This window comes from Diadema antillarum, unplaced genomic scaffold, assembly GCF_040938485.1.
Source record: "Diadema antillarum isolate AM-2024a unplaced genomic scaffold, OU_Dant_1.0 seq00001760_RagTag, whole genome shotgun sequence".
Taxonomy (NCBI): Eukaryota; Metazoa; Echinodermata; class Echinoidea; order Diadematoida; family Diadematidae; genus Diadema; species Diadema antillarum.
Genome location: NW_027272442.1, coordinates 266987 through 293232, shown reverse-complemented (window position 1 = coordinate 293232; position 26246 = coordinate 266987). Strand labels below are relative to the sequence as shown.

The following is a 26246-nucleotide window of genomic DNA, read 5'->3' as shown; positions in this document are numbered from 1 at the left end:
CGGTTCTCTCACTGAAAAAGGTCTTTCAAATGCTGGAACAGGAGAATCCCTAGTCGTCCTGTTGGGCACAAACAACTGGCAAGGGAGGCAGGCGACGCTCCAGTTGTAGGCGTTGGGGTGTAGAGCGGGATCTGAACATCTCTCATGAAGCGAGACTTCTCTTTTCTTTTCTTTTCTTTTCTTTTCGCCACTAACAATGTGAAACAAAGTATTGTTTCTCTTCAAAAGATAGCGTGCCAATTAATATGTACTTAGGTTGATGCTCTAAACAAGACATTCCAACCCACCTCCAGCTTAGATATCCGTAGGCATTGTGGTGTAGACATGGTATATGGTAGAGCGCGACATCGGAATTTTCACGTACACATGTGTACGTGAAAATTCCGATGTTCAAAGCATGCGATGGAAAATGTAAACAGTACGTGCGAATGCTTCTATGTTTCCTGCTAAACTAAGTTGTTATTGGGAAAAGAAAAGTCGCGCTCTACCATGTATTCCCTGGAATTTTGCCAAGAACTTTTCAACACAATACATGTTCAAAAGAAACCATTTGTTTCATACATAATTTGATTAAAGGGGCCTACTTGCGGAATATCACCGTCCACGTACTCTCGAACAGTTTTCGCTATTAAAGATAGTTTACAAGACTGCAAACAGTAGAATGATTTGCCTCTTAACAAATAAGACTACAGCTCTTGAAATGTCTTCAAACGTAAATTAAAGTCATTCCTCTTGAACGATTTCTCTCTTATATATACACACATACTGAAGAGTTTGTTCTCAAAAACCGATAAGTCCATATTTGCCAAATGGAGATATTTGCGATTAAAGGTTAAGACAAACAAAGAGAACAATAAGAAAAGTTTTGCTTCTTTTGAGTTGACCATAACTTCAAAAATGTACCTTCATATGTAGTGACCAATATATCATTTAAAAGGTATTATTTTGTACTTTATGACAGAGACCGTACTTCAAAATCTTCAAACATGGACTTGTCGGTTTTTGCGAACACATTCTTCATATATATATATATATATATATATATATATATATTATATAAATAGTGCATGCTCTATGATGCACTATACTGGATTAGAGAACGACAAATACAAAATTATCCCGAGTGCTGTTTTGTTTCACCGAGGCCGCAGGCCGAGGTGAATAGAACTGCACGAGGGATAATTTAGTATTTGGAGTTCTATAGTCCAGTACTGGTGCATCAATAGAACATGCACTAATTATTATAGTAAATAGGTCCCTCAATCTACATGTATTTCCGTAGGTCTAGGCCCTAATTTAGATCTAACAAGACTCACCGGAGGGGACCGCCGCCGCGGCACTACACTTGTTACACGCAGAGTTAACAACCGCAACCTACCGTACGTAGTTTACGTGCAAACTGTACACAGCGTGCGACGCTAGCTAGTACAGCCGTGTATGCGTATTGCACATCACAGAGCAGACTCGGTTATAAACTCCTACATTCTGCGTCCAGGCGGCTGTACGCGCGCATGACGTTGAAATGCTTGGCCTTGCTTACTACGTCCATCGGCCGCCTAGCTCCCTAGGCATTGCGCGAATCTCTTCGTACATAAAGCGTAGGCACGCACTGTAATCGTTCGGTATTGACCGATTCGGGTTCGTTGAGGGCAGCAGACATTTTACGGCACAGGGCGCAGCCATAGTGGGTGTATCAGCCGACCCCCCTGCTCTCCCCCACCCCCGGGCAGCGTGTTTTTTTTAGACGGCACAGATTGGGGAAACTAAAAATTTATCGGGGACCCTATCCCTAAACCTAACCCTAATCCTAATCCTAACCATAACCATCAAACCCTAACCCTAACCCTAACCCTAACCCTAACCCCAACCCTAACCCTAACCCTAACCCTAACCATAACCAAAAACCCTAACCCAACGTTTTTCCCATAGGTTTAACACGCGCCATGCCCCAATCTGTGCCGTCTTTAAAAAAAACGCCCCCGGGCAACATGTTTATCACGCACTTGTAACAAAGGTTCGCGCACTAAGCAAGCATTCGCGCACTCAGTACGAGACGCCTATTGGCTAAAGCAGTTTTTCATTCTGCGCGCGTGCTAATGTAGGGAGAGGGGTGGGGGAGTGCGGAGTGGGGGTCGGCTGACACACCCACTATGGCTGCGCCCATGCCAAAAATACACATAGCGCGTCACAGAATCGGTCAATAGTGGCACGGTCGTGCCACTATACCGGAATTTTTGCACAATCACCTGATACTATCCAACCAATCACAACGCAAATTTCACTCTGCCTATTTACTATATATATATATATATATATATATATACACTGTATATATATATTAACTTCCAAATTCTGGTGAGTAGATAGTCTTTAAATAATCTGAGACTATAGCAGAGACTAGAGCAGACTCGGTTATAAACTCCTACATTCTGCGTCCAGGCGGCTGTACGCGCGCATGACGTTGAAATGCTTGGCCTTGCTTACTACGTCCATCGGCCGCCTAGCTCCCTACGGAGTCTAGTCTTTTATATATATATATATATATATATATATATATATATGAAGACAACGTCATTATTGTGTAAGTTCCCAAAAGTTCCTTACGACTTTCTCTGAGACGGCGACCATATTATTGTACAGATACATAGATACTGGATTTGTCATCACATTTACAGCTTGCCACTCTAAATGATTTCTCGGCTCAAACATGTTTTTTTTTTCATTTTTTTATAAGTAATTTGCTAACAAACTTCCTTTCCCTAAAGCATTTCATTGGCTCAATCTTATATTGGGATGTGGTGTTCACTAGAAATGAATTCTTTATTGGTGGGGCTAAGACCCCCACCTCCCCTTAGCCCCACCGTCGGTACGGGACCAAGCAAAAATTTGCAAGTGTAAAAAGCCCTTTAGAGGGATAAATTCTGGCAGGAGGGCGACCTTCCAGCTCAGAAGATCATTTATGTTTGGGGATCAGAAGGTAAGAACACGCCATCATGCCATTCCCCGTAATTTGGTGTGGGACTTCGGGGATGAAGAGCCATTGGAACTGACCACTAGCGGGGAAAGTAGCCAATGTCTAACTTATAAATTCCTATGACCATAGACTTTTCTTGGGAGAGGTGGTTTCGACAAAAAATAGCTAAGGAAGATAAAAGGTTTCATAAACTCCAAGAAGGGGAAAATACTGAGCATATTGACGTCACAGGGTGACTAGGAAAACGAATGCAGTGTTCTGTTTTCTTTTACTCTCTATCCTATCATATTCTATTCTATTCTGTTCTATTCTATTCTTTATTTTATGTGCTAGCAGCCATCTGGGCTACTTTGTAAAACAGATATGTTTGTGTTGTACATCCTCTAAAGATCACCAGAGGTCAAAGGTAGAGCCCTGTCTGTGCTCTTTGGAATATGAAGACAATTTCATTGTAAAACAGATATGCATGTTTTGCACATCTTAACCATGTTTATCATTAATAACATCACAGATCAATATTATGGTATTTTGAGGTCATTGACCTCTAAAGGTCATCAGAGGTCAAAGGTAGAAACCTGTCAATGCCCTGTGGAAACGGAAGATTTGTAGTACAAATGCATTATTTAGTGCAGCGTAACCAAGATCATTCACAAATGCCTCCAAACATCAATATTCTGATATTTAAAGTTCATTGACCTCTGGAGGTCATCAGAGGTTAAATCAGACTTACCTCCCTATCTTCAGATGAATCTTATGGTATGTACTAACACTGGAGAAAGTTTCATGCTTTAGTCAAATTTTGCACAGTTGTCATGATTTTGAGGGCTTAACTGCTCTACTATAATATGAGTGCATTATAAAGAATTTGCAGGGCATGTTTGGTAAGATATTCTCTTACTTTCCAGGGGATCCCGATATTCTTTTGATATTGTTGAATGAACTCGGTGTATATGATCGGACCATGTTTGGTGTGAATCGATAGTTAACCCCACAAATTTTACTCAAGACTTTTGATCCAATAACATTTTCCAATACTATTCACATTATATCCAACACAAAATGAATCTACCAATAGTAGAATATAGGTGAATCATAATCTGTTGATTACAAGAACAACTGGAAAATCATGATTATTTAATGGAATTAATACATACAAAATGCAGGAAACCGTCATCTTAAGCTGAAGCTTGATGAGTTTGATGGCGGCCTCTTGAAAAGCATATGGCTTATTATTTCTTTACAAATCATTACTTTTTCAATACACATCAAATTGTGAAACCGAATAGGGAAGCTACAAAATGCAGCAGTGCAAAGGTGAGTTAGGGTGCAAGTGCATTATATTATGTGCAGTTTTGTTGTGGTATTATTGTTAATTGGATTAACGAACCTGCAGAATAGCAATCATTTGCCGTTATTACACAACAATGGCTAGGCTTTTTTAAACTGAAGTTTGAATAGCTCTCATGATCATGTACATTGATATCTTCTGAATTGCACATCATTCACATTGTATCCTAAATTGCATCAATTATGTCTTTAATCTTAAGACAGACCTTCAGAGAAAATGACAAATAATGAAGTTTGAACGTGTTCATGTAAATAATTGACAACACTTCATGGACTCACATTTATCTACAGAAGAATGAACAACATTTATCTGAATTTTAAACTCTCATCACTGTGACAGCAAATCGTCACCAAGGCTACCACCTTGCACACACTGTACGTTCGATTTGTAATCCTTTTACCTGATTTTGAGAATAATGATATGTTGTTACAATAGCAACGCATTTTCCACTGCTGTTGAAAATTATATCTTCCACAACTTTACCTTGAACTCAACATAGTGCCAAATTTCATAGATATCGCTTGAAAACTGGAACAGTACTTCGATCTGCAATTGATATTAAACCTGACTTTGAGGCTATAATTCTCTGTTACCATGGCAACGCACTCTGCTGCTGTTGCAAACTTATTTTGTACAGCTTTACATTGAGTTGTGTGCACATTAAGCATGTTCCCACACTCCACCCCCGGGTCAGTCAAGAATGGGTCATATTATGTAATGCTGTTTTCTGATTGGTCAGTGGGGAAGGGGTTGTCCTACAGACTGGATTTAGCACGTTTTGGAAACAAACAGAAATTAATTAAGCACGGTTTGGAAACAAAGCCATTCTAATGTCTTAAATGTTTCATGTTTCTAAATTGAAATTCATTGAATTGGAAGTGTCAGATTGTGGGCATGGTGATAAAGCATAGATTACCAAAAAGTGAAAATGATTAAAAATTGATTTAGCAGGTTTTGGAAACGAACTCTTCAATTTTGATACTGAGTAGTAAATTGATCCCACGCAATTCAATGAATCTCGAAAGAGTAGCATCCAGCTTACGTTAATTTAAAGGGGCTGTACTGTGCTGGTTGAGGTGGGGATTCATGGTTTTAACATTCCTAAGTGAGATAATGAAAAACCTCTTATGAAATGTGAAAGAGCATGTAATTTTAAGAAGGATTCAACGTTTATTTGATGAAAATTGGTCTTCAAATGGCTGAGATATCCAAAAAAGTGATAATAATAAAAGACTACATGCCCCAACTTTATTAGGATCTCTTTGTTTCACCTTGTTTTTGGATATCTCGGCCACTGCTTCAAAACCGATTTTCATCAAATAAACTTTTGATACCCCTTAGAATTGCATGCTCTGTGACATCTCATAGAGTGGTTTCTGAATATCTCGCAAAAAGTTAAAAGCTAAATCCTCACCTCGACCAGAACTGTACACAGCCTTTAAACTTACATGGCTACGTTGTTTACAGATCAATTCAGTTGATACTATGAGTATGTAAGCAGATAAAATCACAACACTCACGCAGATCAAAAAACAGGCTGTCGGATCAAAGAGGGCTATCTCATGGTAATTGCGATCTTCTTGTAAGGGCGCCCTCTATGCTTAGATGCACAGATTAAATGCGGCGACTTTAAAATCCTTGCTGGCTCCATATCCACAGCGGTCTGGTCAGGCTAGCGTCATGGCAGAGTAGAGAACCCTCGTAAGTTCTGTTTAGTTCATGTTATGCATTTGATATTTTGTAACCTAAGTGCCACTTATTTTATGCATTTTACTTCTTGTTCCTACCGTAACAAACCGATTGTTGGTGTTATTGGCAAGCTGCTCGCGAGCGAGTGAACGCCTGCGCCTGCTACTTCTAACGTTACAATCATGTCTTTTGTTGTGTTACTGTGTGTAGCCCAATATGATCACATTGCTGTGCTGTGGGTAAACCGGTCGCAATGGCAGTGCATTCAGTGGCAGTGCAGTGGCTCTAACAAGTTAGTGCACTACATGTTAAACTGTGTTAGGCGTAGGCCTAACGCTACAGTAGAAACTAAGTAAGATTAGAAATGTATCTGGGGTTGTAGAGATCAGGCCGAGATCAACCCAAGATGAGGCCCAAAACAGTTAAAAGACTGCAAGAGGATGTCGTAATGCCTTGCCCATGGTTTTCCATAACCCCGTGGGGCGCAGCGCAGCGCTCCTTCAGTCCTTGTTCGCGTATTAAATTTTGGCTGGTCGCAGTTATCCCAGGTTTTCCATAGACAGAAAAATCCGTCTGTCTGTAGTGGTCTGGAGTGGAGGAGTCTTTTCTGTATAATTTATTGAATTTTACGGCTCTCCTCCTTGGACGTAGGAGGGGATTCCGTGAAGCCAGAGGCCCAGATGTAGTCTCAGCGGAACATATCCCCCACGACCCATGGCCATGGCAATAGTAACAGTACAGACCGATCTGTCGGTTTTAAGGTTTTCCAGTGTATCCCTGGTCGGCAGCCTGGTGTCACAGTGAAGCTTGGATCAATTCATTGTTTTGAGCCAGCCTTTTCTCCCCATGCACTGTAAATACTACGGTACCTGATCTGGACTTAAGAATAAGATTTAAGTTTAAGCAAGTGTACTCCTTACATAGTCATAGACAGACCAGTGGTGACCCTTCAAATTGTTCTTCATCATTAATTATAACTGAATACCAGGAGCTAAATTATGGTGCTGTACTCCTGTAGACCACCTTCTACTTTAATAATATGACTTGTTGTTATGCACCAAAAGATGTAGTTGTGGTGTCGTGAAGACTGACTTTGATACATGATACATGCAATGGCAAATGCTGTTTCTTGTTCCTGGTTTCAGCGCAAATCCCTGAAAATTTGCAGTGCATGGAATGAGAAAGCTAACAGAGACATGGAGACAGCAGAAGACGACATCGGCAAGAGACCGGTCCTTCTCCAAGACGCTCCCCTCGCAACAACGCTCCCAGGCAGAGGGTAGGAAGTCTCAAGATGGCGGTCCCAATGTTGACGGCGACTCCTTTGGGCCGTCGGGGAGCGGGGGTAACAGGAAGCGTCTGGGCAAGCACATCTTCCGGCATACCCCGCCAGCTGCGGCGTCCGTGTCTCCCGATGAAGGACGTGGCCAGAAGATGGGAGAGGAAAAAGAAAGGGAGGCACAAAAGAATGAGAAGATTCGCGCCCCTTCTCGCAAACTAAACCACAGAACATCTCCCCAACCACCAATTGAGAAGGAACACACACCGTCTGGTCACATGCAGGTAACTTGTGAGTTTGAACCTGTGAACGTGTTCACAGATATTTGAGCTATGTGAGCTTGTTTAGAATTGGTTTCCATAGCAATAAATGGCTATAACATCATACTTCAGTACTCAACATTTACTCGTACAGTGTATGCAATTTATTGCAAGCACCAAATAGAGAATACATTTGTGAGATGTACAGCACATACTTATTTGTAAATGTTGTTAAAATATTCTCACTTTGTGTGTAGCAATATTGTGATTAACAGGCTTCAATAATGCCATATATATGTTTTATATTGAATTAGTTCTGCAAATTCTCCCTGCAGCAGAACAGAGAGATGGGCAACCGCTCTTTCCAGTCATCCTTCGGCGGAGATCTGGAGTTTGACGATGATGTGCTGCTGGCAGTCGAGCAGGCCGAGGCAGACTTCAACAAATGTCAGGGAGAGAAGGCGTGTCTCCGAGAGAAAATCCAGCAGTCTGGTGCAGTACCGGCGGGCTCCATGCTACGGCAGAGTGCAAGCAGATCGGTGCAGACCTTCCAGGAAAGTGACAAGGAAAACTTTGAGGACGGTCGCCATTGCGGCAGTGTCCTGTCCCACCGGAAGAGTATGCAACGAGAGAGAAGCAAGAGCACAGCACATCGGAGGGACGTTGTCAGTGGAGACGAGAAAGCAGCAATGAACTCATGGAGCACTGTGCGTCATCAAAATCATATGGCAAACTCGAGGGAAGGTTCATCACCACATGAACGACGATCAGTGGCCGGAGCACGTGGTTTCTGCGGGCAAGGACGGCCTGTGACGTCAAGGAGTGTCACTGAACAAAGACACACCCAGGGAAACCCCCTTTTAGTACCAGCAGCCAGCACCACATCTCAGGTTCCAGGGAATGGACCGCTAGCAGCAGAATGTAATGGTAAAAATGCAAGTAACATGAGTAGCAATTCCAAAGAGCTCCAAGAACCATTGACAAAGTTTGCAAAGAGACCAACCACCAAGAGTTCCGTGCAGTCACAGTCCAAAAGAGCGACACAGGTCATGGTAAAGAGCATTGCCTTCGAAGAAGTACCAGTATCTCACAAGAGAGAAAGTAGTGGCTATCTAGCTTCTTTCATTGATGCTGAAACAACCGAGTCTTTGATAGGGGCAGGTCCCCAAGAATCAAAAGTGACTCATGTTTTTTGTGAAGATTCACAAAGCCAAAGTGAGCCAGTAGTTAAAGCGCGGCGGTGTGTGTCTGAAGCCAAACCTGTGACCCAGACAAAGGGAGCCTGTGAAGCCGAGACTCCGAGACATTGCAAGGGAAATTCCAAAGGTTAGTTTGATTTCGGTGTGCATGTGGATGAGTCTTTCTTGCACATTGTTTGTGAAGCAGACCATATAATTTGTGTTGCATTCTGTGTACGTAAGGTAGTTTACTTCATACGTTGATCACCAATACACAGTTCTACAACATTTTTACTCAGTTTTATTTTCGTTCTTGTTACATTTAGGATTTGAATTACGAATTTCAACAAGGGCCACCACTTCCACACTCACCACTCCCAGCCATCCAAAGCGCCACACCCGGCAACGCACACCACTCCAGTCACCCATCTCTCCGCCTCCCCCGACATCCCCCGCAAGGGATCGCCTCCTCCTGTCATCCTGGGGTCTCCCAGACCCGGTCCTCCAGCAGTACCACCGGGCTGGCATCACAAAGATGTTTTCCTGGCAGGCTGACTGTCTAGGGGTGGGGCGGGTGCTGGAGGGAGGTAACCTGGTGTATGCTGCCCCCACAAGTGCAGGTGAGAAACTTAAGAATTTAAGCCAAACTATATTCAACATATTCAGCTATACCGTACTACACAATACCTTATATACTGTGCTCTAGTATTATGTCTATGTCAAGGTTTTACACTTGCCTGTAAATTGTGTTGTTTCTCCACCCAGGCAAGACTCTGGTTGCTGAGCTGCTCGTCTTGAAGAAAGTTCTGGAAACAAAGAAGAAGGCCCTTATCATTCTTCCTTTTGTTTCTGTATCCAGAGAGAAAATGTTCTACTTGAAGGTATGACATTTATGCAGAATTTGATTGATTTTCATATCTCTACTGTCATAGTGCCAGTAGTGTGCATTAATGACCTCTCCTTTTGTTTTCAGATAGGTTTCATTTGTATCAAAGTAATATTTTTTATAAGATATGTAGCATTTTTTTTTTCTGATTCTCTCTTCCATTACATTTATTCTCTCCTCTCGTGTGCATTTAAGAGCACAGAGTAAGAAATAGAAGGATAGAGACTCTCTCCATCTTTCTGTTTCTTACTCTGTGCTCGTACATGCACATCTTACCTCTATCACAGGATGTATGACACACAATTTTTGAGTAAGCATTAACAGTTGTGGTATACAAACATCAGGGGAAAAAAAGCAGTTTATAGAAATGAATTTTTGTGAGAGATATATAGCTCCTCTTTATAGGTTATTGTGCTTCAGGCCATTCATGTGTTTCACCAATTTTCTCTATGCAGTGTACCCATGATTTTGTATGGTTATCTCAGTTGCTCTTTTTTTTTCAGTATTTTTTTTTGTATGTTCATCAGTATCTCTTGTGCACTTTCAGTCCATGTTTTCAGAAGCTGGGGTGCGAGTGGATGGCTTCATGGGCAGCCACTCCCCACCCGGTGGTCTGGCCAGCACGGACGTAGCCATCTGCACCATCGAGAAGGCCAACAGCCTGGTCAACCGACTGCTCGAGGAGAAGAAGATTGGGCAGCTTGGTGAGTCAGAGTGGGGTTTCGACACCTTCATCCATTTCTTAGCTGGTGTGTAAATCCTCTGGAGTCTGAACGACCAGCAATCACTCCTTAAGTTTGTGTGTATGTGTGTGTGAGTGTGAATGTATGTGTTCATCTGTAGTAGGGGTGTGATTGTGTAAAAATGTTTGCATTTTCTCCAGTGCATATGAATCATTTGTGCATTGGATATTGAACATAAATGAATATAATGTCATCAATTTGCCAAAGTGTGCTCCAAATTGGAATTTACTGCTATTCTTGTCAGTAGAGGTTGGCATGACAAGGGGCTGAAGAGTGCTAATGTCATAAATTTGAATTGGACCCGACGGCCTTTTTTCGCTGCATGAAATTTGCCACTTGCATTCAATGCATATAATGGTGTAGACAAGAACTTTGCATGCATTTGAATTTCAGGAATCGTGGCTCTCGCAAAATTTGCAAGCTCAAAATGCATGCAAATGTTTCTTGTTTTACAGTATTACTTTTTTCACCTATTGAAATGCTTATTTCTCCCTCGTTGCTCCTTGGAGCATCCCTAATTTTGATGTGTGAGTATTTGCAGTCCTGCTACAACTGTATTATTTATGTCTCATACGAACATATCCTTCTCAATGGGGAAAAATGGATCATTGCATGTCATGGACATTCACCCCTCCACTCAGGCATCGTGGTGGTTGATGAATTGCACATGATCGGCGATTCGCATCGAGGGTACCTCCTTGAACTACTCCTCACAAAACTTCGCTACGTGGTTGCTACTTCTCTCCAAACTGCTGAGCAGGATGGTGACAAACAGAGGTGAATCATAGAATCACTTTATTCTGGTGGTGTACTGTAAATGTGGAAATTTTTGTAGGACATTTATTTTTGCATGTTTTTGGCTACTTTTGGCTTACGTAAATTCTAGAACCTGTGAAATATATCTTCTCAGTTTTCTCTTCATGTTTTGAAAGTGTTGAATGGTAGGCTCCATCAGCAGTGCCTACCTGATACGACTGTGTGTGTGCGTGCCTGTGCCTGTGCCCTAGTAGTATTTGTTTGAGCATGAGTGTGTGTGTGGCACACTTGTAGATTCTGTGCAGGCAGTACATTCATATGGACCAGGCAGCTCATCTTTTTTGTGAGTGGACGAAAACAGGAGTTTAAAGCAATTGCGCAGCATGAATGCAAAAACCCACTTTTTAGCGGCTCAGTGCAAAAATATCAACATTTGCAGTATCATGGGACTATGCAACTTAATACATGTGGTCTCCCCTGGGTACATGGGGGGGGGGGTTGAAAATAATGCATGAATAGTGGCAGTCCAAACTGAGGCTTGATAGTGTGAGACTCGTTTGTTCTCATTTTGTGAACTTCGTCATATTTCTTCTTTTCCTTCTGTTCCTCTGTCTTATTGTCCTATTGCTATGGTTACTATTAGTATTCTGATTAACTTAATGATGATGATAATAGTGGAAATAATGATAATCATCATCAGCATCATCATAATGATAATAATTATGATATTGATAACAATGATGAGTTATTAGGACAATCATGAGCATATGATAATAACAGTAAGTGTTATAATTATCATGATAACAATACTATTACAATCAATCACATTGTCCCTACTATCATTATCATCATTGCTATTACTGGTACTGGTAATACTATCATGGTCATCACAATCATTATTATCGTCATAATTCATCTATCTATTTGTTTATTTATTCATTCATTCATTCAATCAGTCAATCATTCATTCATTCATTCATTCATTAAATTCATTCTTTTTTTTTTTAAACCTCAGTAACCCAATCCAAGTTGTGGGGATGAGTGCCACACTGCCCAACCTAGACCTACTGGCCAGGTGGCTCGAGGCTGACCTCTACCGGACTGAATTCCGGCCAGTCCCTCTCTCAGAGCACGTCAAGATTGGCAAGACCCTGCACGATAACGCCATGGCCCGGGTCCGCGAGGTGGAGCCTCGCTTTGAGGTCAAAGGTCAGTGAGAGATCGATGTGACTTGTTGACCACTAGAGGCTGTCTTAACTCATCAGTTCTTCTACAACTTTATAGAGTTCATCTTTCATTTGACAGTATGACTTACACTTTGATTGACTTACGATGAAAGGACACACAGAAATGAAGGGAAGAGAATACAGATAGTGTATCTACACATACATACAAATTGTATTGGAATGCCTGTGTGTTTGTTTTGATGTCTGTATCTTGATGTGTGTGTGTGTGTGTGTGTGTATTGCTGGGGGGGGGGAGGGGGTATCAATCTAATCAGCCATTTGGCCTCTCCTCTTCAAACAAACAGTCAGAACATTTTGTCAAGTTCAGCTAATTTCATAATGTGTATACCAAGGCATGACTTTGTGGTAGAGATTATCTCATGCAAGGAATTTGCCTTTTATTGCACAAGAACAGCAGAATCCCTGCTGCAAGCACACAGCCATTGGAGTTTATGTTGCATAAAGTCTGTAATCTTGAATGGCGACAAGGACACAGTGAATACAGTTTATATTGCATGAATAGTTCATGATCTTGAATGCAGTATAACAGATTGTATGCACAAGAACAGAAGAGTCACAGCTACACGGACACAGTCAAAGCAGTTTATATTGCATGAATAGTTCATGATCTTGAATGCAGTACAATGTATACCAGATTGCATACACAGGAACAGAAAAGTCACACCTATGTGTACACGGACGCAGTCAGTGCAGTTAATGTCGCATGAATAGTTCATGATCTTGAATGTAATATACCAGATTGCATGCACAAGTACAGAAGAGTCATGGCTGCAAGGACGCAGCCAGTGCAGTTTATAACACATGAATAGTTAGCGTGACTTTGAATGCACTATACCAGATTATTTGCACAATAACAGAAAACTGAACAATTTGGAATTAAGAATCAGTCAACACTATTTGTAAATAGTTCATGCACGGTTCCTGAACTATTAAACTACATTGAAGATGATGTGAGCAGCCACTGTTACACTGCACAATCAACTCAAATAGAGTTTCAGGTAAAATGGAATATCATGAAAGGGTAACAATGAGTCTGGAGTTCATTGATTCTAGGCTAAATTATTAGCGCATGCATTACCATGGGTATTTTGGGGGGTATTTCAAAGTAAAGTACATTATTTTAATGTAAAGTGCATTAATTTCAACGTTTAATAATACCTGTGTCAGAATTCATGATCAACAGTGAATGACAGCTCATCACAACATAAACAATATATGTCAAGTGGTGCCATTTCAACCAGTCACAGATCATATTGCACTTTGGCATTTTTAATGTCACAGACATGACAATTCTTAAACACAATTTTGGACAGTCTTATAAAGTTCCAAATACTCCAACTTAGTCCTCAAACTTCTATCTTTTACACCAATCATTTTAAGTACACAGAGACAAGGAAAAAGTGTCTAGAAAAGATTAAATCCCATTACTACTCCGGTCAGATGTTTCATTTTTTCAGCATCACAGACATCTGAGTGAATAGACAAGGCACCTACAAAAACATTAAAAAACATATTCTCTGAACTTCAGCATGTATTTTAGGCTGTGTGTTCATCATGACCCAGATTCTGAAAAAAATGGATAAAGCTACAGGGGTGGATCCAGGATTTCCGTAAAGGGAGGGGGGCGCAAAGTGAGGGAGCGAAGTGACCGAGCCTGAGCGAGAGAAGTGAGCGAGTGGGGGAGGATGTGGGAGGGGGGTGTCCCCCCTCCCACGGTAGGGAAATTTTTTACAATTATGTTGGTCATCGTGCAATTTCATGCATACTTTGACTTTGTCAGCCTCGATTGCTTACAGAGCTCCAATGGGCTGCGCCTTCACTTAGACACAATAATTTGATGTACGTGTAATCTTTCATACACTTCAGAAGGTCATTTTGACAGGTCTTTGAAGTGTAAAGTGCATTCTTCAGAGTTTTTCAAGGTGACTCCTTGGGCCCGTTTCATAAAACTTGTCTCATTTCTATGACAAATTTGCTCTCAGCCAGATGCAAGGATTTCAGTAGCTTGTCACATCTATAACAACTTGTCACTGATGACAAGTTTTATGAAACGGGCCCCAGATCTCTTCATCTCCGGCATCTACTCGGAAATTCAAAAGAGCTTTGAAATTCCCCTGGTTAAGAGCTACAGATTCTGAGTCATCTCTATGGCCCGCAGCACCCAGCCCTGTCGACCACACAACTCAATCAACTTGATGATTGATATCAAGAACTGCCGATTTTTCTCAACCGGTAGTCTCTCTCTCTCTCCGCAAGACTGTGATCGATCCTTGTCTCTGGCCTTTTTCATTGTCGTGTAGAACACATTCATGGAGGCTGTTGCGTTTCTGTGGTGTTCAAGTGTACTGTGTTCTGCTAGGTCTGCCTTAGCATCCTTCCAGTTGCAGCAAGGCCGCAATATCAAAACCTTGCCCGGTACACCATGAATAGCTTTTGGTGGATATAGAATGCATGGAAGACAATAAAATCCGTCTTCACTTTCAAAGTATGAAATGAATGGATAAATCTGAAACCAATCATATTTACAGTATCGTAATAGCGGAACCAGACTCTCTTCTTTTGTCCTTGAATTCGGAAGCTGGGAATATGACTTTGCGGATGTGGAATTCTCTTCTCTTTGAGCTTCAATCTTATCTCATCACTGTGCCTTTCTCCGTTCTTTTTGTACATTTGTAGTTTGCGATATCTAGGTTGGTATCTGGTGGAAGAGGAGGTTTTGGTGTTACACGCCAAGAGGGTCCTTCAGCAATGCTTTGATTGCTCTCAGAATGGCTTGTTAAAGTTTTTTATGTCTCAGCCGTCTCACGCTCTGGGGAATCTTCTGACCTTTTTTTTTTCTGAAAAGAACAGAAATATATCACTGTTTCAATTATTCTGTTTAACAGTCTTGTACTAAACAGTTAAATTCATGTAGTATGCAGTAAGAGTTTAAAAAAAAAAGAAACCGAGATTCAATCTAAAATTATTTCTAACCTAACATCGGCATAACGTAACGTAAGAATTCTACTTCTAGGCCAAGTTCTATATTACAGTGCCCTCCCATTATAGCAAACACGTTTATAACAAAATTCCGGTTTAACACAATGATATAAAGATGTATGCTGCAACATTATCCCCACTATGTCTTTCCTTGTTTATTTGTTCAGTTACAACAAAATTTTGATACAACAAAAGAAAATTGCTGGTCCTGAGGGCTGCATAATAAAGGGAGTCCACTGTAATTGAAGTGGTGCAATGCTTGCATTTTGACCTATAAAGTCTGTATTCCTGTTTTCTCCGTCTCCTAAAGCTGACGAAGACCACATCGTGACTTTGTGCCTGGAGACCGTTTCCCAGGGCAACGGGGTGCTCATCTTCTGCCCCACCAAGAACTGGTGTGAGAAGCTGTGTGAGACGGTCGCCAGGGAGATATACAGGCTCCACCAGGGGCAACTACCCACGGGCAGCACAGGTATTGACTGATGTTGCAACAAGAGCACCAACTAGCTGCAGTTACTACAGTGCACCAGTTGTAGTTCTCTTTGACTTTTTTTTTGAACAATTCTTCATTATAAGTTTAATTTAAAATAAGGTAGACTCAATAGCCTATATTCAAGAAGGTGGTGTAAATTTAGTCCATGTTTTATTCAAATTTTTTCGATGGAAATGTGCTTGACAGATCATGAACGCCAACAGACATCCAATGATAACCATGAGGTGATGCTGGCATATGTAAGTTGCACCTATTTTATGCTATTTTTTATCCATGGACTAGATTTAGATCATGGTTTTGATTTAAACCATCTTTATGAATATGGGCCATAATAATTTACTTATGATATATTTGTGTTATTAATACATAACGGGACATGTGCACAAGATGTGTATTGTATGAGTTCATTTTAATTGATATCTTCATCAAAAGGTTTTTGGTCAGAAGCTTTTAGATCACCTGTAAATTACACATATAAATTTTACCATGACAAGCAAGGCCTTTTTATGACAACAGCAACAAAAAATGACACGCTTATTATAGACCCTTCCTTTCTCATGCATAATGAACATGTTTATGCCATATATGTGACACGTGAAGAGATAATGATGCTGGAATTCTTCCATAATTCTTCTTCAATTTCGAACAGGATTCACCAAGGCCTCTCAAATGCTGCCGGTCAGGCTTGACCAGCGCGCCCTGCGGGATGTTTGGGAGCAGCTGAGAAGGACACCGGTCAGCATCAACCCTGTCCTCCGCAAGACCGTTCCTTATGGCGTGGCATACCACCATGCGGGTAGGTGCCCATCTTTCAAGTCTTGTCATTTCAAAATTGATGTTCTCCTAATCAATATGCATGTACCAAAGTATGGTAGCCCTTTTCATGTTCAACCAATTTGGCTTACCTCTGCTTTGTAGTGGCACCAGAGCCTTGTGTTTTATAGGACAAGTTCACCCATATATACCAGTATGTGTGGATTTAGTGAATGAAGGAATAACCAGTCAAGGGAATGTGTACTTCTTATAGAAAGTGAACTTTTGTTGAATTCGTCTTCATTCATTATCTTCTTTATATCATACTACCTTATGTACCCCAAAAAATTACAACAGGACTCTCCGCAATGATAATTGTGACACCGCTCAGCCACTGCATGTTGAGCATGGGTGCATATGCTCAGATTAGAGGAAAAATTACAACAGTTCTCAGTTCTGTCTCTTCCCCCTTCCCCCTTTCCCCTCTCATTCTCCCAGGTCTGACTTTTGATGAAAGGGACATCATAGAGGGCGCCTTCCGTCAAGGCTTCCTGAAAATCCTGGTGGCCACTTCCACTCTGTCCTCGGGGGTGAACCTACCCGCCCGGAGGGTGATCATCAGATCCCTGATGTTTAATCGGAAGGTTATCGACCCGCTGACCTACAAACAGATGATAGGGAGGGCAGGAAGGAAAGGAGTGGACACAGAAGGTGATCTAGCCCTGACCTCCACTCAAGACTGAAATTTATTTTATTTTCTGCATCTCGATCATGAATTGACATGATAAAGTTCCTTTTTACGTATTTGCTCTACAGGTTGGATATTCGATACAAGAAGCGTAACTTAGTAGCATGTCAGTGTTGATTTTATGCAGCTGTTTTAATTGTTACTTCAATTAGGATGGGAGATATGCTCAAACACATTCATCGTGTGAAGATCTGAATGTTTTTATGTGTACTTATGAGTATTCTTCATTTGAATGATATCATATGTACTGAAATCAATTTCCTCTCACTCATGAATGTATAATGTGGACTCCAATCACATGTTTGAAGTTTTTGAGTTGTCATGGTTACCTACTGTCTTCCTCATTACCATAAGTATACTTCAATATTTGACCTCCTATTTTGAAACTCTTTCCTCATGCAGTACCTTACATGATTTGTGAGCATCATTCACTGTGGTCATCGGCTACTGGTCATTTATTCTTGACATACCTGCTCATGTGTTGATTCTCAAAGAAGAAACATTAATGAATTGAATTATAAGCACAAGTCACATATGCGCATGTGGTGCCTTACTTTCAGCAAAGTATTCAGTCAAGTGAATAGAGCTTTGGAAATTTGGATGTTGTCAGAGAATGATAAGCTTGATTTATCCATCAGTGAATTCAAAGGTCTTGCATGGAAGCCAAATTCCAATCAAGATGGCGTTTGCATCTTAAAACTGTCTCTTGCATGAAATTCCCAGGGGAAAGCATCCTAGTGTGCAAGCCCAGTGAGAGAGAGAAAGCATCCAAGCTCATCAGATCCCAGCTTCCCGCAGTGCAGAGCTGCCTGGTGAAGAGGTCGGGAGACGACCTCAGCAACAGTCTTAAGAGGGCCATCCTTGAGGTAAACAAAGCATTGGCAACAGAAGTGCAGATACGCATAATAATGATATATCTTGTATAATTCTCAATACTGTAAAACATGATATATTCGCGGCATGAATTTTTCTCGAATTGGAACCGACAGCCTTTTTCGTGGCATGAAATTTTCGCAAAGTGCCACTGGCGTTCAATGCATATAGTGTAAACAAGGACTTTCGCGTGCATTTTAATTTCGCGAATCTTGGCGCTCACGAAATTCGCGAAATTAAAGTGCACGCGAAAATTCCTCGTTTTACAGTACTTTGATATTTGTTACTCAGTTTTACCTCAGGTTGCTGGTCGCAAGTGATGGTAATGGTTTGTAGTAGCATCAACTTTGATATGATGAACACAAGAATCAGTCCTGAAGTGAAAGTCTCCTTGAAGATTACATATATCTGTAAAATTTCAGAAATGCTAAAAATGACAACAAAATATCCTAAGGGCTTGTAAAGGAAGCTGCTGTAATAGTTTGACTACAACATCTGTTGTGCAGTACTGTCCTTTTGCATAGTACACAAGACAGCAGTAGTTCCAAGTTGATTGTCATTGAATGAAATTTAAAACTAATTCTATCTGTCAGGAGATGTGTAGGAACCAAATATCATACCAGACTTTAACCGTAAAAGGGGGGGTAGGGGGGTGAATCAACCCCCCTCTACATTTTTCGCGACTTCTCCGCCACGCGAATTCTTTTTGCCGCGCCGTTCGCTGACTTTTTACTTTCGAGTCTCGTGCATCTTTTGACATCATTTTCGTGAAAATCGCCCATACCGTACGGTTACAATGCTGCATGACCTTTTATACATGCCTGTCAGACCGAAAACGGCTCAAAAACGTGATTTTGTGTATAAAGTCTATGCAAATGGAGTTTTCTCTTCTTATTCATAAAGATATGATTATTTTCACTTCCATAGGCTGAAATCAATTAATTTTAGCATAATTATGCTTGAAATAGGTTCTGTCATGAATTTTGCGAAAAAAAATTATAAAACAAAAGGTCGAAAAACACAGAAATACATAAGAAATTCATAAAACAATAAATTACATAAGAAATATCAAGGGGGGGTTGAATCAACCCCCAACCCCCGGCCACAGAACACCAAAAAAAAAAAAAAACGGCCGGGTGAGGGTTAAATAAGATGCTAGAAATATCATCATGAAAGAGAGAACAAGTACATGAGAATAACATTCTACACACTGTAAATATTCAAGTGTGGCCAATGATTGAAATGGTTAAGATTGGACACTGCAACGGATTGTTTTTTGTGGAGCGAGATATATAAAGTTGTACTTTATGAAACAAGATTTTTACTGCCCTCTCCATACGATGAAGATCACAGTTTGTTTGTTTTTTAATCAAAATCCTGTATTGATTGTCTAAATTACATCATTTTGGTCACTCATAACGCAGGTCATAGCCAGTGGTGTCGCATCATCTCCATCCGAAGTCAAGGCTTATGCTTCAAGCACACTCCTTGCAGCCAGTCTCGCAGAGGGTCAAGCAACCAATGACCCAGAGTCGGACCTGGACACGGAATCGGCAGTTCTTCATTGTGTCAAGTTTCTGGAAGAGAATGAATTCATCAGACTGCAGAATGTTGAGTCTGGAGGTATGCAATCCATCATGATATCTCCCAATGAAAGATATGCTTGATCATTATTAAAATGAAGAATGAAAGGTAATGGTTGTGATTGGTTTTTGTTTAAACTCTATACCGGGTATACCATATATCTCTTGGGGGGTTTTATATTTTGCGAATTTTGTGAGTTGGGAGCAATTTGTGAATTTCTTCATTAATGAAGTGACTAGCAGAATCTTGGTTTTGAAGTATGTTTTGTTTTTTCATGGGCGCATTTGTGAATTTCTGCGTTAATGAAGTGACTAGCAGAATCGTGGTTTTGAAGTTTGTTTTGTGTTTTCATGGGCGTATCCAAGTAACTTGATGAAAAATAGTAGGAAAAAATCATAATGCAAGATATGGAACGTATTTGGATATTTGTTTTACCACATAAGTGATGTTGAGGGTGTCGTGAATCAACACAAGTCAGTATGCATTTGAACAGCATGTATTCTTTAATGCCCATGTAGGCAAATAGGAGAATTTTTTTTTTTTTTTTGATTAAATGCCACTTACACACAACCAACCCTATATGAATTCAATCTTCTGTCACTATGTCCTTCCTGCCTTCAAGCAGGACAGACCAAGGAGAGATACTGCCCCACCCAGCTGGGGAGGGCAACCCTCGCCTCCGCCCTCTCACCAGACGAGGCCCTTCGTGTTTTTGCTGAGCTCCAGACGGCCCGCAAGAACTTTGTCCTGGAGAACGAGTTGCACATCCTCTACCAGGTAGCTGAGATTATATTCACAATATTTCTGTCCTCAAAGGGATTTTTCTCTTCCATTGTGTTTTTTGTTAGCTTATTTCCTTGGAAACCTACAATTCCTTCAAGCTTTAGCTTTTCATTGGTTTCTTTTATGTTTCTCTGCTCTTTTCCATCTACAATATCAGCATATCTTTCCTAGCCTGACAAAACCTTGTCTCAAATTTTTGTGGCAATTGTTTGTTTGTTTTTTTGATAAATTGTCAGATAATAAGTCAACTGATGTCCTGTCCCAATCGTAACTTTCTTACCCCCAATCCCATTTATGATTGTGCTTTGGTTTCCAAGTTGTTGTTGTTGTTGGGTTGGGTTTTCTTTTTTGTTGTTCTCCTGAACATCTGACATTGTTGAAATACAAGGTTTTGTCACCTAACAGCGATATGACCATTAAAAAGTGACTTAATACTGCATGTTGTGCATTTTGCGTTACAACAATGTATTCATGTTTTTGAGATATATGACAATAAACTATGCTGAAGCTGGAGAGTACAAAACCTGTCAACACAAATGCAATATTTCAATACACCCAAACCAGGTGACTCCCATCTACGACCAGGGCTTCCAGCCAGACTGGTACCAGTTCGTCTGCAGCTGGGAGAGCATGTCGTCCGACAAGCGGCGGGTAGCCGAGCTGGTGGGGGTGGAGGAATCCTTCCTGATGAGGGCCAGTCAGGGGCTGGTCACCTCCGCCTCGCGATCAGCCAAGGTCCAGAAGAGCATCGCCATCCACCGCCGGTTCTACACCACCCTGATCCTCGCCGAACTGGTGAACGAGGTCCCGCTGCCTGTGGTCGCCAACCGGTACAACTGCGCCACCGGGCAGCTGCAGTCTCTACAGCAGTCAGCTAGTACTTTTGCTGGTGAGTCAATGTTGATATATGGCATGGTGGGAAAACTGAATTATCGGTACTGTAAAAGACACATCTGTGACTTACAATACTGCTCTTTCATTCTTTATGCAAAGTTTAATAAGGGTCAATCTTTGAAATGCTGTGTTCAGCTGCTCTCGTAATTTTCTGTAAAAAAATGCTTCATTGACATGTAGTTACTCAACACACTTTACTCTCATGCCCCTCTGGTAATCATTATCAATATCTTGCAGAAGCACATCACTGTTCATTACATTTTGTGTAGAAGACAGAGCTACTGCTCTCAAAGAGTAATATATTTGTAACTTATGCTCTTCGTAATCTGTTCACCCATCTTCTTTTTTTTTTTATTCCTTGTCTCCTTCTTCTTTTTCTGTTTCTCCTTCTATTTTGAAGGCATGGTGACTGTTTTTTGCAATCGCCTGGGCTGGTGGAACCTGGAGCTCCTCCTGGCCCAGTTCCAGAGCCGCCTCAACTTTGGGGTGCAGCGCGAGCTGTGCGACCTGGTGCGCATCTCGCTCCTCAATGCCCAGCGGGCTAGGCTGCTGTACGACGGGGGCTACCAGACAGTGGCCTCCCTGGCCGCCTCCCACCCAGCTGATGTTGAGATGCTGCTGAGGAATTCAGTGCCATTCAGGAGGTGAGCAAAACTTGCCTAGCCTAGGTAGTTCTGTGTGTGTGTGTGTCGGTCTTAACTGCATCACACTTGTAGAATCTGTTGCAACAGTCATGAAAATCATATGGTCTTACTCACACAAACGTCTAAAGCATTTCCACTCCTACCATTATTATTAACCAGAATTACGAGGTTCACATTTTGTATATTTGGGTGTTGCAGAAACTTACATGCACCCCATACTTTTCTCTTATACCACTGGGAATTATAGATCTGTAATCAGCTGTTAGTGTGAGATGAAGAAGTTTATGCTGCTGAGCTTAAAAATCCTGTGTTTTGCTGTTCTCTTTCAGTGGCAGACAAGCCCAGGGCGAGGCCGCCTTCGAGGCCTTGGAGAGGCAGCAAACAAGGTGCATATGGGCCACAGGGAGAAAGGGGTTAACCGAGGCAGAAGCTGCTGAGCTGATCATCTCGGAGGCCAGACACATCGTCCAGGCTGAGCTGGGCATCGAGCGCTTGGCTTGGCAAGGGGGCGAGGGAACCAGCGGTCAGCAGGTGGAGAGGAGTGCCAGTGTGGCAGGTGGGAAGGAGACGGTCCATGAAGATGCGGAAAGCAAGGACTGTGGGAGAAACATGAAATCAAAGCAGAGAATGGGTAATACTACCAAAGAACCATCAAGGGAGACTGGCCTTGAGTGTCACAAAGTGACTGTGGAATCTGTTTTGACAGCTAGGGAGAGTGCAAAGGAGTCCAGTGGAGGTGTCAGCAGAGATGCAGCAAGTAGTGTAGCGTCTCCTCCTACTGGACGAATGCAGCCCGAAGCAAATGTGGAAAATCCAAAAAGAGCTGTCCTCCCAAGTAAAGGCAACACTGACCGGAGTGTGAGGGAGAGCCAGAAAAGAGACACTCGAAGCAAACACCTTGCAATTGGTGGGGAAAGTAATGGAAGGTGTCAAGATGAGAAAAATGAAAGAGAAAATAAGGAATCAGAGATGAAAGACATTTACTCTGAAGAAAAAGTTATGAAGGGTGAATTGTCACCTGTAAGTGAGGTTGTGGATATGACGCTGAAATGTCGAGGGATTCTTAATCAAGTGGGAAAGAATCAAGTATTGGTTGCTGCAACAGTTCACCCCTACCCAAGTGCTCATTCATCACACCCCACTGGACAGCCAGCAAAACCAGAAGGGAAGAATGCACTTTCGACAAAGAAGCCAGATGCTGCAGCAAAGCAAACTGACAGTAAGATGATTTGCAATAGTCCACCTCAATCAGGAACTGTAGCTGGCACAGCCGATACAGATATTGTGCCTGCAGGAGCAGGAGCAAGTGAGCACACCATTGTCACCAATGAGAGGAAGCGCACTCACCCGTGTAAGGAAACAACACCGCCATCAGGGCCAGATGGGCCTCGGGAAGGGAACGGCAGCGACAGGAAAAAGGACACCTCACCAGACCTCTTCTCTTGCCCCATCGAAGATGAAGAACTTGTAGAAGCTGTGCATGCCATTACGGGGAAAAAGAATTCAGGGACATCCCCACAACAAGAACATGCGTCGAATCAAGTCATGGATGCCGGCAGCGATGGTGAAAAGTCATCGCCCAGCGAAGCAAGAGAGGACGACAGGAGTCCTTGCTTTCCCTCGATGGATTCCCAGCTTGAGGAGTTCATGGCTGCCTACTGCACCCAGAATGAGACCGTTGCTCAGTCAGCAAGCCCCGACCTCACAGGAAGCAGGAAACGGATTATGCCACCAACTGCAGGTCAAACTATCTGCAACGATAGGGGTAGAGACTCTACAAATGCAAGCATAAAGAGAGATGGTAATGAATATCATTCTCAGAATGCTTGTGCCAAGGAAATCTCGGATAGAAGTCAGGCCCAGTGTGATGTACCTGTTGCTGAATCATCAAGTGACCCTGATAACCAAGAAGTTGAGAGCACTCAGGATGTATTGCTTGCAGCAGCCATGTGCGAGTCCTTTGACTCTTTCTCGAACAGTATCTTATGTTCTCCCATCAATGCAAAGAGGAATCACCCAAGACCGCCAGGAACTACAGAAGAGATATTGAGGACCCAGGTGCAAGCTGGTCACCATGCTGCTGTGGGCGTAAGTTTGAATCAAGGATCAAGGAATGCATGGTGTAATCCAAAGAGAAATGCAGCTGCTGCTGTAAATGCAAACTCTGATTTGTCCCCTCCCATTCTGGATGATGCAGTCCAGGTGTGTGAAGGAGCAGAGAACAAAGAGAAGCATCATCCGGTGAACTGCACAGAAGGGACATCTTTGAGACACCTGCAAGGTGGAGAGTCCAGATGCCACCGAAAGTCACCATCGGATGCTCAAATTAGAAGTAGTCTATCCAAGAGAGCAAAGTCAGCTGGTCGTGCTAAACGTGGCGAATCAGTACCAGCAACCCCTACGACTTGTCGAGGAGGAAGTGAAAGGAAAAATGAAAGTAGTCTCTTGAGTCCGGGGACTGTCGCCATGCTTGATTTCCTGGCCGGGGATGATGATATAGACATGTTTACTCAGCTGAAGGAAAGCCCTCAAGGAGATGCAGAGTCGTGCAATATCCAAGTTCCTGCTGGCAGGGACTTGAACATAACCGTTGTAGCTAATCATCACTCTGCTAAGAAGTTAGAGAAGAGAAAGAAATTGCCATGTAGCGATGGCTCCTCTGGATTAGCAAGAGCTGCAGCACATTCAAATGGTGTGGTATCACAAGGCATCGTGGAAGATGGAAACAGTTCTAAAGAGATGAAGTTGTCTGGTCACACTGAGAAGCAAGGAGGGAAAGAAGAGGCTTACAGTCACGTGAAAGAGACCAGGAAGGGGTCCACTGTGAGCCGAACTTCACAGACAAGCAAGAGGAAAGGGCGAGGTGATGACATATCTTCCCCTCCTAAGCGGCAAAAAAATCCTCCAAGAGACACACTAACCTGTGATAAGGGAGACCATAATTTGATAAATTCCCGTCAGCCTAGAGATAAAAGTGATTCACCGTCAGAAAGGAAGACCAGCGATTCGGGAGACTTTATACCTCCAACGCCACCAAAGCCAACCCAAGGCACACCAAAGCTGCTCAGAGCCACAGGAACCACTCGAAGGAAGAGTCCACGGATCGGGAGCAAAGCATCTTCTCAGCACCCAAAGAAGCTAAAAGCATCCCCAAGCAAGCCAGCTTCAGCTACAGAGTATACATCTCTAAGAATATCACCAAGGAGAAGGCAGGGTTTGCAGGAGTCAGCAGCAGCCAAAGATACAAAACAGCTGAGGACAAATTACCCTATTCCCACAACCACTGCAGCTCCAGGTAAGGTGATGCCTAATACCCATCAATCAACAGGACAAGCAGATGATGCAGTAAAGGGCGGAGCTGTCCAGACAGCACCCATCCCTGCAGTGACGCCTTCAATGCCCTGCTTGGAGAGCCAGATGTTGCATCAGGAGTGTGATGACCTCTTTTCTCAGGGCACCCTCGACGGCGGGAATGACCTCAACGTGGCTATGGACGAGTTTGATCTCAACCTCAAACTCAGCGTTGATAGCGACGTGGAGATGCCTTTTTCTCCGAGAGCAGCATCAGGGCCATCACTTCCACTGCTCCTTGATTCATCATCCTCTTTTACCTACCCTCAGTCATTCAGCAACACCCCATCCATCCCGTCCTCTGATGGAGCCTTCACGATCATAGATGTCTGCGCCAACGTAGACCTCTTCCACACATTCGTGGCAGAATGGAAGCGAAAGAAGAGGTACTCGGTCTCGGTGTCATGCGAGAGGTACGAGCCACCAGCGCAACAGGGCGGTATTGGAAGCAACTTTAAAAAGCCAGGTGAGTCTTTCTTTTAAGCATCTAGATCTGATGATCAGTGTATTTTGTAGTTTGATCACTGTTGTAGGGGTAGAGGCGTCTCACATTTTGCAGGTGCGCACTGAGCAGTTTGCACCATGCTTAAAGTATCTTGTCCTTGAGTTATTTGATCTTTGAGCAGCTGCGGGTGTACATTGTCATGCATTTCCAACAATGCAGAAGCATAATGTTAGCCTTGTGAAGGAAATCTTCAGAATTCATGTGCTTGTCAGTTTCTACAAAAATATAACTCTTTTTCTTTTCAATTTGACTTGTTACATTCACGCAAATAGAAATCAA

General features: G+C 42.3%; 1 protein-coding gene across 1 annotated transcript in view; it reads left to right on the top strand.

Annotated features, from left to right (window-relative positions):
• Positions 1-8062: 8062 nt before the first annotated feature.
• LOC139712107 (DNA polymerase theta-like) overlaps positions 8063-26246 on the top strand; it is a 32933-nt gene continuing 14749 nt past the window's right edge. Inside the window, exons 1-15 of the mRNA XM_071623943.1 lie at positions 8063-8876; positions 9055-9348; positions 9494-9609; positions 10162-10318; positions 10999-11134; positions 12129-12322; positions 15650-15811; positions 16482-16628; positions 17084-17296; positions 18057-18199; positions 19631-19829; positions 20416-20567; positions 21138-21462; positions 21868-22111; positions 22441-25928. Of these exons, the coding sequence (XP_071480044.1) occupies positions 8063-8876; positions 9055-9348; positions 9494-9609; positions 10162-10318; positions 10999-11134; positions 12129-12322; positions 15650-15811; positions 16482-16628; positions 17084-17296; positions 18057-18199; positions 19631-19829; positions 20416-20567; positions 21138-21462; positions 21868-22111; positions 22441-25928 (6784 nt within the window). The remainder of the gene's footprint in view (positions 8877-9054; positions 9349-9493; positions 9610-10161; positions 10319-10998; positions 11135-12128; positions 12323-15649; positions 15812-16481; positions 16629-17083; positions 17297-18056; positions 18200-19630; positions 19830-20415; positions 20568-21137; positions 21463-21867; positions 22112-22440; positions 25929-26246) is intronic.